At 23.0% G+C, this 13,088-nt stretch overlaps 8 protein-coding genes across 8 annotated transcripts; 5 read left to right on the forward strand and 3 right to left on the reverse strand.

Moving 5' to 3' along the window:
- Positions 1 to 427: 427 nt before the first annotated feature.
- T551_01192 (uncharacterized protein) lies at positions 428 to 1,618 on the forward strand (the record flags this gene model as incomplete). The annotated part of the gene is made up of 5 exons (XM_018373455.1): positions 428 to 587; positions 635 to 837; positions 881 to 980; positions 1,025 to 1,197; positions 1,244 to 1,618. 5 exons carry the CDS (start codon positions 428 to 430, stop codon positions 1,616 to 1,618), a joined length of 1,011 nt encoding a protein of 336 aa, XP_018230109.1.
- Positions 1,619 to 2,070: 452 nt separating this feature from the next.
- Positions 2,071 to 3,059, reverse strand: T551_01193 (uncharacterized protein; the record flags this gene model as incomplete). The annotated part of the gene is made up of 5 exons (XM_018373456.1): positions 2,071 to 2,232; positions 2,284 to 2,482; positions 2,527 to 2,627; positions 2,671 to 2,788; positions 2,836 to 3,059. 5 exons carry the CDS (start codon positions 3,057 to 3,059, stop codon positions 2,071 to 2,073), a joined length of 804 nt encoding a protein of 267 aa, XP_018230110.1.
- A 426-nt stretch (positions 3,060 to 3,485) lies between these two features.
- T551_01194 (uncharacterized protein) lies at positions 3,486 to 4,007 on the forward strand (the record flags this gene model as incomplete). Its single annotated transcript, XM_018373457.1, has 3 exons — positions 3,486 to 3,593; positions 3,644 to 3,872; positions 3,922 to 4,007. The coding sequence occupies 3 exons, from the start codon at positions 3,486 to 3,488 to the stop codon at positions 4,005 to 4,007; spliced, it is 423 nt and encodes a 140-aa protein (XP_018230111.1).
- Positions 4,008 to 4,445: 438 nt separating this feature from the next.
- T551_01195 (snoRNA-binding rRNA-processing protein IMP3) lies at positions 4,446 to 5,144 on the reverse strand (the record flags this gene model as incomplete). The annotated part of the gene is made up of 4 exons (XM_018373458.1): positions 4,446 to 4,475; positions 4,522 to 4,626; positions 4,670 to 4,955; positions 5,005 to 5,144. The coding sequence occupies 4 exons, from the start codon at positions 5,142 to 5,144 to the stop codon at positions 4,446 to 4,448; spliced, it is 561 nt and encodes a 186-aa protein (XP_018230112.1).
- A 930-nt stretch (positions 5,145 to 6,074) lies between these two features.
- On the forward strand, positions 6,075 to 6,629 carry T551_01196 (uncharacterized protein; the record flags this gene model as incomplete). The annotated part of the gene is made up of 1 exon (XM_018373459.1): positions 6,075 to 6,629. One exon carries the CDS (start codon positions 6,075 to 6,077, stop codon positions 6,627 to 6,629), a length of 555 nt encoding a protein of 184 aa, XP_018230113.1.
- Positions 6,630 to 7,259: 630 nt separating this feature from the next.
- On the forward strand, positions 7,260 to 8,114 carry T551_01197 (60S ribosomal protein L18-A). The gene is made up of 4 exons (XM_018373460.1): positions 7,260 to 7,344; positions 7,390 to 7,495; positions 7,541 to 7,908; positions 7,963 to 8,114. Exons 1-4 carry the CDS (start codon positions 7,342 to 7,344, stop codon positions 8,044 to 8,046), a joined length of 561 nt encoding a protein of 186 aa, XP_018230114.1. The 5' UTR covers positions 7,260 to 7,341; the 3' UTR covers positions 8,047 to 8,114.
- Positions 8,109 to 10,669, forward strand: T551_01198 (ubiquitin-specific protease UBP14; the record flags this gene model as incomplete). The annotated part of the gene is made up of 6 exons (XM_018373461.1): positions 8,109 to 8,389; positions 8,440 to 8,568; positions 8,616 to 9,229; positions 9,278 to 9,912; positions 9,956 to 10,323; positions 10,367 to 10,669. The coding sequence occupies exons 1-6, from the start codon at positions 8,153 to 8,155 to the stop codon at positions 10,667 to 10,669; spliced, it is 2,286 nt and encodes a 761-aa protein (XP_018230115.1). The 5' UTR covers positions 8,109 to 8,152.
- A 791-nt stretch (positions 10,670 to 11,460) lies between these two features.
- On the reverse strand, positions 11,461 to 12,792 carry T551_01199 (uncharacterized protein; the record flags this gene model as incomplete). The annotated part of the gene is made up of 10 exons (XM_018373462.1): positions 11,461 to 11,523; positions 11,572 to 11,586; positions 11,631 to 11,750; positions 11,797 to 11,937; positions 11,984 to 12,195; positions 12,240 to 12,321; positions 12,381 to 12,438; positions 12,485 to 12,631; positions 12,676 to 12,688; positions 12,735 to 12,792. 10 exons carry the CDS (start codon positions 12,790 to 12,792, stop codon positions 11,461 to 11,463), a joined length of 909 nt encoding a protein of 302 aa, XP_018230116.1.
- Positions 12,793 to 13,088: the final 296 nt, after the last annotated feature.

Genomic DNA, 13,088 nt, shown 5'->3' on the forward strand with positions numbered 1-13,088 from the left:
ATAATTTTGTCTAAAAATATTTTTTTCAAACTATAGAAATAATCCAATAAAATTTTAATAATTATATTTAGAAAAATTTATATATTATATTTATATTGTTTTTTAAAATATGATATTATGAATATGTTTATAAAATATATCAGGTGTTTTATATTTTAATATAATTATAATTATATATATAGTAATTTTTAAAATCTTGAAATTTCTTATTTCGATCGATTTTTAAAATTCTAACAATAATCTAAAAATTAATAAAGGCTATTAAAATTATATAATTATTATTGAATATATTTAAAAAATCTACTATAAGCTTTTTTATGATAAAAACTGATAATTTTTATAATAAATTAATCATAATTGAACCCATCAAATGATATGATTAGAATTTATTTTTAGAATTAACATTAAATTAGTTAGGAGTTAAAAAATGACAAGAATAGAAATAAATCCACTATTAAGGAAACTAAGATTAGTACTAAAAAATAAGTGGGCACAATATCAAATAATAATAACAAGCTTTATTAGTGGAAAAATGAATAGAGAAGAATTCGATTTACAAATTAATTCAATTCTTAAAAAAAAATATTGTCAAAATCCTAGAGTTTAGTAAATAATATTCTAACCTTTATGGTAGTTTATCTTCATAATGAATTACTACTTGGAATTTATACAAATGCCATATGTGATTTTCCTCCTGAAAAATCATATGTTTTTGAATGGACCAAGAAGATGAAAGAATTTGAACAAACGGATGCAAATGATCAAAAAAGCTGGCTTAAAAGCGAAATAATGAGCCTTCATTATCTTGATAGAATTCGGATCAAATCTATTAAAAAAGTTAATATAATAAATAAAATATAGTATATTTTAACATTTTTAGGATTCTTTAGATAGATTACAAGAATTACCGAATATATTGTTTGAAAATAGAATAGCAAAACTTCCTAAAATACCTCTTTGCAAGGATAAAGTATATATAGGTAAAAATTTAACGAATATTTAAGTTAAGTTTGATTCGATATAGCAAATTATGTAAATGATATTCAAAAAGGATACCATGTTCCATTGAGTTGTGATTCTATGGAAATGCCAGATATTGATAGTTTACGTGAAAGAAGTTTAGCAATTGCTTTAGAAAGTGGATTGATTGGAGGCTTAAAAGAAGGAGTTCCTGAAATTGTTCTTGCAGGGCTTGAAGTACGTCTGTTTATTTATAGATTAATATTTATAATAATTATTACAGCATCATCTTAAAAATGTTTTGGCTATTACTATTTCAAAAGTTAGATTTCAGATACCCAATGAATCTATTCAGACAGAAAATTTAAATAATATTATTTTATTTAATCAAAATAAATATAAGAAAAAGCAAATAATAAAAAAATGTTCATCATTAACTGTAGAAGAGCTTAGTTTGGCTTTTCAGTTAGCGCCTTTTTCTTTGGTCGAAACACCACCTCCTATTACTAGAATATGGGCAACAATATTAACAAATAATACAACATATCAAGACAATAAAGTGGAAGAAGCCGTATTAAATATCATGAAGGAGAATCCAGAATGCAAAGAAAGATATGAACTAGCATTGATTTTAGATGAATTACTTGCAGGTGTATAATTATTTTTACAATTTAATAAATTTTATGCATTTTGAACATATTATAATGAAAAAATATACATAATTATTTGTTTAAATAGTTTTATTTTAAAAACACTGTATAAATATCTATTAAAGTAAATATTAAATATTATTTCATTTTTATTCACTTTTAAGAAAAATTGGAAATTATATAGTATTTCCAATAAAAGTTCATAGTTACTAAATTGTAGTTAATGTATATTTTAAATAAAATGAAAATTTTATAAACCAGTAGTTTAAACGGATATCCTTTGTTTTTTATTTGAAAAATATGTATTAAAAAACTAAAAACAAGGAATTGGAATGAAGTTAATAAAATAATTAACATAGTTTGTTTTTTGTTAGAGACTCTAGGAACAAAGATTGTTAATAATATCACAGTGAGCATTAATATGAAGTCTAGTTAATAATTAACAATAAACTAAATATAATTAGAATTTTTTACATGTTGTAGATATAATAAGAGATTCTATGCCATATTGACTATTAAAAGTTTCTAAAATATATATTGGAATATCATTATCATATCCATTAAATGAAATATTTCTAATTCGAGTAAACATATATCCAGAATTAAAAATTAAAATAGAAGCCTAAAAAATAATTAATGATTTGTTTTTTCTAAAAAAATGAGTGAATTTGACCAATGATAAAATTAGCCATAATTCTTTTTTAGTTATAATAAAAAATACAAAAGAACGAATTAATCTTAGAAAAACTACTGATAAAAAAGTAATAAATGCATAGAAAAATACTTTCCCATAATTTATAAACTGAATAATACGTATTGGCTGTTTAGTTTCTTGTGAAATAATTTGAGCCAACCAATTAGATGAAATATCTCTAAATTTAATAAATATATAGAACATATTAATGTGCAAAAATACCCGCTCTTAATGTTCAAAATATATGGTGTATTTTTTCTTGAAGCATTAGGTCCTATAGTTGCAGGATATAACATAATTACAGGAACTGCTGTTAATTGAAGCTAAGTATAATTTAGCATAAGAATATAAAACATAAAGTATTACCTTTTCAAATACTTCAGGACCATCTGAAAACTCAAGAATTCCAAAAAATAATTCTTCTGATTTAGGATATGTTTTATGTTGTGATTTTGCAACAAGTTTAAAAATAGGCTCCAATTTTCTAAAATAAAATATACTTAATAATTCAAAATAAACAAAATAAACTACTTGCAAAGATTACAATTGTATTGTTCTTCTGTTGTAGTAAACATAATAACCATAGTGTAGTTTCTTGGTTTTGTAATAACAGAATTAATGGATTTACTATTTAACTGAATAATACCATTATTTGCTTTTCTTTCCTTTAAAAAATCCTGAATAATAACTTGAGTTGAAAAAACATGTGAAAAAAAACATAATATTAAAAATATTTTTTCTAAAGTAATTTTCATTTTTAATGTAAATGTCGATATTAAGGTAATTTTAAGTTAAAATATATGATTAAATAGTTATAATGATTTTATTAAAATAAATATATTAATCTTTGTATTATTATTAAATTTAATGTATTATTTATGTTGTTATTTAGATAGATTTAAATGTTTTTTTGTTTATATGAAAAATGTTATAACGTTTTTAAACATATTTAATGACTTTAAAAAAAAACATTATTTCAATATTATAAACAAATAAAGGTAGATTTAAGCTTTTAGGAATCTTAAAATTCTAATATAAATTTTAATCTTTAAACGAATTAAGAATTTGAAGATAAATTTATGAAAACATTTTCACAGTTCAAATTAGAAACACTTTTGTTTCAATATTTAAAATATTTTTTCTAAAACTTTTGGTTTTTATATTTCAAAAATATTATTAAGATGGATAGGAAAAAATCTTTATGTAAATTTTGCAATAATCAGTATGGAAAATATATATGTCCCCGTTGTAAGCAACAATATTGTTCTTTAACATGTTATCAGTGCCAGGTTTTGTATCTATAAAATTTAAATATAAATTCAGGATTCTTATACTTTAGGCACATTTAGGATGTTCTGAATTTTTTTACAAAAATAGTGTAGAACAAGAAATTAAGAACAGAAAAGTAACTAAAGAAGAAAAAAATAAAATACTAAAACTTCTTTTAAAATTTAAATATGATCAGGAAAATGCAGAAAATCTTGAATTTTTCTATAATAATGATGAATTACTAGAAAAGGAACTAGAACAAAGTGATTTAAAAGAACGAATGAAAGATATTGATTTAGGTAAATTATCACATTATTTATTTAAGAAATTTATTTTTTTATAAAAAAGAAAGTGCATCATTTGAAGAAATATGGGAACGACTTAATTCAAATGAAAGGGAAGAATTTGTACATTTAGCATTACGACAAAAATAAAAAAGATAGTGATATTAAGTATTTTTATATATAATGTTTTTGGTTTTTTGATATAAGAAATAAAGTATCATAATTAATATTTATTGTTATAAATGAACTATCAATTTTTTATACTATTAGTTATATATAATATTCATTAAGAATAAGAGGAGATAAAAATTAAATAAAATTTAAATAAAAATTTGATAATATAAATTCATTATTAAAAAAAATACATATATATTATTTTATGCTACTTTAATAATTAAATCAAACTCTTATAATATATATAAACAATATTTCAAAGATTTTTATTTAAATACTTTTAAGATTATCTGTGAAAAATATCAAAAAAAGTAATTCAAATTCTAAAAAATGCAATTGAAATAGTTAATATAGTTATTCAATTGTATATATATATACATATATACATGCATACGTGCATATTTAAATCATAAACTATATTTGAAGTAAATCAAAATCATCAAGCTTGATTAATTAATAATTATTATAATAATATATAATATATATATACCTTATCATTATATTTTGCAATATTTCTTTTGATTTTACTTGAATCTACCCATGTCACAAAATCTTCCATATTTCTAGTCACAAAAAACGCTGGATCTGTAATAACCTTATAGTAATAAGCTTTTAAAAAAAAAAGTTAAAGAATATACATCAGGTCCTACACGAACATGACCATGTTGAACATATTTAAGAGCAGTAGAAACTGTTTCGCACATTTTTAGTCGACACATAACGATAGGTAATCTTCTACGGCAAAATGAAGATACTGTAAGCTTATTCTCTACATCAGAAAGTTTTGATGTAGTACTTAAAAGTCCCATATCAAAAAGTTTTTCTAAAAGCATTTTTTTATAAGAAATTCCGAAAGGATCATTTGGATCAAGTAAAGATAGCTTATGTGCTATTTTTTTTAATAATCCAACTAATCGATTATATCTATTTTTCAATTTTAAATATTCCTGAAAACTAGTTTTTTAAAAGTTACTTTATATAATCTTCTCTTTTTTCAATATTATAGCGTCTTATAACATTTATATCTCTGTGATTATTGTCATCTTTTTTATAATTTAAAAAATTATGTTTTTTAAGAAGTTTTTGTTCATGATATTTTAATTTTCTTGTCATACTTGAGTATTTTTAACAAATTAAGTTTTATTTAAATATAGATTTTGAAATATGTTTATCAAATTTTCGATGTCATTTTAAAAGCTTTAAAATTTATGATTAAAAATCAATTTTTATAAAAATATGGATTTAAATATAATTTCTAAATCATAAAAGGTTTAATTTTTTATTTTTAAGGCAGAATTTTTAAATAATTTATAGTATTGAAAAATATTAAAATTCTAATTGTTTTGGATAATTTTTGCTCTTAATATATTTATGTTATATATCTATAAAAATTTATGGTTTTGATTTATTTCATAAAAATTTTAAAAATTAAAACATAATTAAACTATAAATATCATGTTTGATTTTGCTTTCTTAAAGCATTTTAGACCTTTAGAATTTTAAAATATGTTTTTAGTATTCTAAAAAGTTTTATCTTTCATTTTCTTTTTTAATACATTTTTTTAATATTTTTCTATGATCTATTATAATTAACATTTAAAAATTTGACATTTTTATTAAAATTGAAATAAATATTTATCTTGATTAGTATTTTTAAAATAGATATGTTTAAAATTTTTTTAATAATTATTTTGTTAATATTTAGAATTATATGTAAATTGATGCATTTAATTTTACAAATGATCTTAACGTTTTGTTTAAAATATCGATTCTAAAATACTAAAATATAGTGTTGAAAAAAAAAATTAACAATATTTTAAGAAAAAGAATGTTCATAAATATTGTATCATCTTCTTATAGAATGAAATTACAGTCTATCAATTTTAGAATATTCGAGAATTTTTGAGAAATTTCTAGAAATTTTGAATATATATATATATGAGTGATGATTTCATATTGTTTCAAAAATACAAATATTCAATATCAAAACAATTAATAATAGCATTCAAAGAATATCTAATATTTATTGATAATTAAGTTTAAATGGTTTCTATTTCTCAACTAGCTAAACAATCTTTATTCCCTATAGATTTGGGACACTTAGTTCAAGCACTGGATCAACCAATGTATTGTTCTCAGTTAAAAGGGAATTTAAATAATCGGTGTTTGATGCCAAAAATTGATATGTCAGAGTCATCTCAGTATTATATCATTGAAGTCGAGCTTCCTGGATTAAAAAAAGAAAATTTATTGCTTGAATTTATTGATGAAACCACGATACTGATTGAAGGATGTATTAAAAGACAAATTAGTGACAAGTTTGCTCAATATATACCAGCTGTAGAAGGTGCACTAGATAAGAATGTTTCTGAAGACGATCCTACATATGTTAAAATACACGTTAAAAACAATCTGAAGGAACTACCCCAGGCTACATATTGGTATAAGGAACGAGTTCTTGGTCAATTTAGCCGCACCATTTCGTTCCCAACAAGTGTTGATAGAGATAATGTAAAAGCATCTTTAGAAAATGGACTATTATATATTATGGTACCTAAATCAGCTGCTTCTGCTCCTAAAAAGATTGTGGTTGATTAGGATTGTATAGGGATCAACCCTTTTATTTATCTTCATCACCTTTATATATTTAAAGGTTATTTTTGTATGTTTTAATTGTTTTTTGTAATTTTAAAATTTTTGCTCTTAGATAATAAAATAGTTTTGCACTAACTTTTGCTTTTTATGTGCTTTCTAATATTAGTACCTCTGTTTTGATTTTACTTAAATAGATTCAGCGTATATCTGTTTAATATAGATACTCTTTTGTTAAAAAAAATATTTTAGCAATTATTTTGGCAATGTCTTATTTATTTAGAATACCCAAAATATTATAAATTAAAATGTCTTCAATTATATTTACTATATAAAATTACATGTAATTACATATAATTTGTATTTTCTTATTATTTATATTTTCTTATTATTTATATTTTCTTATTATTTACATTTTATATTTATAATGCTTTCACAGAATAAATTATATATAAATAACTTTCAATTCTTTTAAATTTTTATTAGATAATATAACTTAAAATTTATCTTAAGATATTTTAGATAAAATTTAGTTTTTTTAAACCCTAAGTTTTAAATTAGAAAAAATATAGGATCAGGGTACGGTTGAGTAGGGTTAAATAAAAAAGTAAAAACGTATTTCTTTTACTGACTAGTAAAAATTAATGGATTATTGAAAATTTCAAATAAAAAAGCTTTTAAAATTTTTTTGAATTTTTGTATTTTTATATATTAGATTATGGTAGGATATAGACAAAAAAGAGTAAGCTTTTCACTGATAACTAAGGGAATTGATCGGGCAAACCGTTCTACTAAGAAAAAGGGACGAACAGCACCCAAATCGGATAATATTTATCTCAAGCTGTTAGTCAAGCTGTACCGATTTTTGGCACGTATGTATTTTTATGTAAAAAGGGTAATATTTATAATTTTGTAAGGCCGTACAGAGTCTCCATTTAATAAGACTGTACTTAAACGCTTGTTTCAGTCTCGTGTAAATCGGCCTCCAGTTTCAATTTCTAGGATTATTCGTTCTTTAAAAAACCTAGAGGACGTTGACAATAAAACAATTGTAGTAGTTGGAACTGTGACAGATGACAACCGTATATTAGAAGTCCCAAAAATCTCTGTTGCAGCTTTACGGGTTACAAGAACTGCACGCACTCGTATTCTTAAAAGTGGTGGTGAAGTCATTACTCTAGATCAGTTAGCTGTTCGTGCGCCTTTAGGGAGTAATGTTATTTTATTAAGAGGGAAAAAAAATACTAGAGAAGCAGTTAAACACTTTGGAATGGGTCCTCATAAGGTTTGTGTTATTCTTCTTTTTTGATTGGTTTTTTTGAAATATTAACTCATTTAGCATAAAAAACCTTATGTTAGAAGTAAAGGAAGAAAATTTGAAAGAGCTCGTGGACGCCGTCGAAGCAGAGGATTTAAAGTTTAGAATGTAGACTATAGTTGAATGTTAATATGTTTAAGATTTATATTATTTCTTGTATATTTTTTTAATAATTGTAAACTTTTTTCTACCACATCGTTAACTCTGGTTAATGATGACATGTTCTCATTTTTTTGAGATTTGTGCATCAGCAGCTAGACAAGATACTTACAATAGAGAGTGTACACAATGCTTTGATTCGTGGGATGATTTACTAGGAGTTGATATATGTCTTTCATGTTTTAATACTGGGTGTTTAGATGAGGAAAAACATCATGCACTTATTCATTTTCAACGAACACAACATCCAGTTGTTGTTAACATTAAAAGAATAAGAGTAGCTACGGATGTAAGGAATTTACGTATTTATATGAAGAATTAGAGTTAATGTATAAGTAGCGTCAAGAAAAACCATTACAAAAACAGGTAAAATTAGTTATTCAAGAGGAGACAGGACTATATGATATTCAAACATGTGTTAAGTGTTATATATGCAAGATATCGAATATTAATGAAGATTCTGATGATGTATTTTTTACTTTTTTATTTAAGGAAGTATAATAATCTTTTTGAAGTTAGAAAATATTATTAGTTCTATTATATCTTCGCCTTCGGCTGTAGAAAAAAGTGAAATTAGCTCATGGGAGCATGAGCTAACTAGTTGTGAACATGTTTTTTCATTACTTCAAGACAACATGACAGAAGATTTTAATCAATCTTTATCATTATGTGTCGAATGTGATTTAAAAGAAAATTTATGGTTATGTTTACAATGTGGAAATGTTGGTTGTGGGCGTCGTCAATTTTTTGAAAACTCTGGAAATGAACATGCGTTGCAGCATTTTGAGAAAACGTTGCATCCCATAAGCATCAAACTTGGAACAATTGCTCCAGAAGGAATACCAGACATATACTGTTATCTTTGTAATGATGAGATTCTTGATCCAAATATTGATATGCATTTAAAACATTGGGGAATAGATATTAATCAACATAAAAAAGTTGAAAAAACTTTAGTTGAACTTCAAATTGAACAAAATATGAAATGGAATTTTGCATCTTTTGATAATAATGAAAATATAAAATTTTTATATGGGCCTGGTTTTACAGGTCTTAAAAATTTTGGAAATACTTGTTATATGTCTTCTATTTTACAAGTAATATTTTCTTTTAAAGTATTTGAAGAACGGTATTTATAATGCCATTATATCTTTAAAATCTATTAATTAGCATGTAGGTATATGTCATCTTTTCTAAAACATCCATTAAATTGTAGTTTTTTATCTCCATCTTTGTGTCTTGAATGTCAATTAAACAAAATTGCAGATGGACTTATATCTGGTCGTTATTCTATTCCTATAAAAGATAATAATTTTTTGGAAGAAAACAAAAATTATGAAAATACAATCACACCTATTATGTTTAAAATGCTTGTAGGAAAAAATCATTCTGAATTTTCAACTATGAAACAGCAAGATTCTTTTGAATTTTTATTACATCTTTCTAAATTAATATCTCAGCAAAGTCGTGCATCTAATTCATTTGATCCTACTACAGCCTTTCGTTTTCGTCTTGAACAACGGTTACAATGCCTTTCATGTAAACGCGTTAGATATAGCTCATATGATCAGGATAACATTTCTCTTTCTTTTCCTGTAAAAAAATATTCCGATGATGAAGATATTCTTAAGGAAATTACTTTAGAAGAATGTCTTGATTTTTTTACTAGTGAAGAAAATATTACATATTTTTGTAAAAGTTGTGGGCAAAGAGAAGGTGCTACTCGAAAAAATTTGTTTTCTACTTTTCCTGAAATTTTTATTATTAATATTCAGCGTTTTGAGTTAATAAATTGGGTTCCTAAAAAATTAAGTATTTATTCATCACTAATATTTATTTTATTTATAAAAATTAGATGTTTCTATCATTTTTCCTGAAAATATAATTAATTTAGATAAATATTTATTTAAAGGAGCTCAACCAGATGAAGATATATTACTTGATGATCAAGAAAATGACTCGTTTTATGAACCATTAATTAATATGAAATATTATGAGCAATTGCAATCTATGGGATTTTCTCAAGCACATTGTAAAAGAGCTCTTATAGAAACAGGAAATTCAGATATAGAAACAGCGATGACATGGATGTTATCTAATCAGGATTGTTTAAATAATAATGCATTTGAATCAGATAGTTTTGAAATAAATGAGGAACAAGTAAAAATTTTAGAAGATATGGGTTTTTCATCTTCTCAGGCAAAGAAGGCATTAAAAGAAACTGTACGTATTATAACTTATTTTGATTTTTTTTAATCATTTTAAGAATTCGAATACTGAACGTGCTATAGAATGGTTATTTTCACATACAAATGACAGTGATGATTTTAAAATTAATAAACAAAATGTTATCATGGGTTCTAGTGAACTTCCAATATCATATAAGTGTCAAGCAATTGTTTGTCATAAAGGTGGGAGTGTTCATGCTGGACATTACGTAGCTTTTATAAAAAAACATATTTCTAATAAAGAAGAATGGGTATTATTTAACGACGAAAAGATAACTCAGGTTAATGAAATTAAAGAAGCACATAAAACTTCATATATATATTTTCTTTTAAGAATTTAAATTATACATATTTTTGATTATTGAAAATATCATAAGTTATTATAATATATTGTTTATAAAATATTTAAATTTAATCTTTTAATGAGTTTAGTATGAGAATATTTATTGTTTTTGTATGAATTATTTATACTTAAAATTAGAGTGTATTTTATAATTCTTATATTAATAACACTTTAATTATATTATCAAGAAATTTAAAAATATTAATGTAATAATTTTTAATTAAATAAAGTTTTGTATTCTTTTAAACAATCTATAGTTATTTAAGTTTAGATATTTTTTTATTTATTTATAAATTTAAAATTTTCTTTTTTAGTTTGTTTTAAAAAACAATTATTGCTTCATTTCTTTAAAATTTGTTATTTTTATAAAAAAATATTATATAATTAGTATTATTAAATAAAATTTAATTACTAATAGTTTTATTTTGTTAATATAAATTTTTTTGTTTTTTTGTTAAAAGTACATTTAATAGAATTTTATATCGATTTAACAAAACTTATTTTTTTAATATTCTTAAAATAAAGGAAATAAAAGTTATGTAAAATTTATGAAATTAAGTTTTATTTTATTTTGATAGATTATTTGCTTGTATATAAACCGTGAAAGTTCATAAAAAAAACTTAACAAAAATAAATTAAATAAATACAATAATTAATATTTTTAAAGTGAAAAATTTTAAAAAAAATGTACAAATTAATAATGTCCAATATTTCTATTATTTTGAAATTATTTCCCAAAAAGTATAATAATTTTAATAGTAAATGTAGTATTATGCAATTTTTAAAATATTAACATTTAATAATTTTCGAAAAAAAGTCTTTTGAAATTTCATAAGAAAGCCAAGATGTTCCCTATTCTTATTAACTTGAGAGCAATCCTAATTTTTAGTATGAAAATACCATAGATGGAATAACCTATATTAATGAGCTTTTAAATAAAAAAAGGTAAAAAAATATACCTTTAATAAGTTTGGTAAAAGTCCTTGATAAAATCCTTTCCAACCCTGTTGTGCTAATATTTGTTTTAAAGCATCATATATTGAAACATATTTATAATTTATTCCAGGCATGCAAGTAACCTAATAAAAGCATAATTAGAATATAATATTTATTCATAAATATTACTTGGAATCTTCTTCTCAAGACATCAGCGGGATATGTAATAGTTTGAGCTATAGCTCCAGATATTGCACCACTAAAAAACTTTCCAAATGCTGTAAGCTGACCATTTTCCTGTGACAGTATTTTTTTCATAGATTCGTATATCTTTAAGAATATTAATATTAATATTTAATAATACTAATATATTTACTGCAAAATTTAAACCAACATATGGAGCGATTCCTAAAATAGTAGGCCAAATGCCTTTATAAAGGGCTTTAAAACCGCCTTCGACAGTATATATATTTTTCATTGTTTTCCATACTCCAAGAAGCTCCTGGTTTCCATTTATTTGTTTAAGTGGTAAAGATGCAGATTGTATTGAGAGTCGAGTACGTGTAATATCAAGAGGATATGTTACAACTTTTAATAATTAAAAAAAAAAACTAGACTTTAAAGAACTATACCAACAGATGTAATTCCAGCTAGCGCTCCTGCAGTTAGTCTTTGTGGTGTATCAAGCTCCGTTTTCCCGAAAGGCATAAGTAACTTAAAAAACAGTTAATTTATAATTTTAAAGTATAGAAAAATCATTATTAGAAGAATACTTCTTTATAAACAGCATAACTAGCAAATTGCATGGAAGAATATGGGAAAATTCGGAGACTTAAATTTTAACATTATTTGGTAAGTTTAAAATAAAAAAACATACCAGTTAACGCCATTACCTCTCATATATCCTTTAAAACCTTCTTCTCTCCAAATTTTAGATAATGCGGGCATAATACCTTGGTAATGTTTGTTTTTGTCTTGGATCTGGAAAATTATTTTTATGCGTTCTAAAGGTGAAACAACAGTTCTAAAGTTAAAAGTTAATATAAATAAAAGATGAAAAAGAAAAACCTTGATACTATTCCTATGAAATTTTGTAAGAATTCCTTTTTTTAATAAAAGCTAGTTACCTGCAACTCCACCTGATAAAAAAGATATGAAAAATGAAGCTGAAAGTTCATTTGACATGATAATTTTTTTTTTTTTTTTATTTTTATTAACATCTTCTAACATCTAAGTATTTTTGAATTAATTTTCTTTCCAAAATCCTGATTATTTTAATTTTATTATAAAATACATTTTCCATCCTCTATTTTCGAATTTTATAATTATATTTTCTTTAGCTAAGAAATTTAAAAAAATAAATGTATTTTAAAATAAAAATAACTATGTGTAGCTTTTATTAAATAGTACTAAATAATTTTTTTTATATAATATAATTGAAATATATAAAGTTTTAAAATAAATTCAAGAAAAAGATATAG

This window comes from Pneumocystis jirovecii (assembly GCF_001477535.1).
Source record: "Pneumocystis jirovecii RU7 chromosome Unknown supercont1.5, whole genome shotgun sequence".
Classification (NCBI taxonomy): domain Eukaryota; kingdom Fungi; phylum Ascomycota; class Pneumocystomycetes; order Pneumocystales; family Pneumocystaceae; genus Pneumocystis; species Pneumocystis jirovecii.

Coding starts and splice junctions, on each gene's coding strand:
- T551_01197 (XM_018373460.1), top strand. Junction 7,496..7,540: donor GCTGTACCGATTTTTGGCAC/GTATGTATTTTT, acceptor TAATTTTGTAAG/GCCGTACAGAGTCTCCATTT. Junction 7,909..7,962: donor TTGGAATGGGTCCTCATAAG/GTTTGTGTTATT, acceptor TAACTCATTTAG/CATAAAAAACCTTATGTTAG.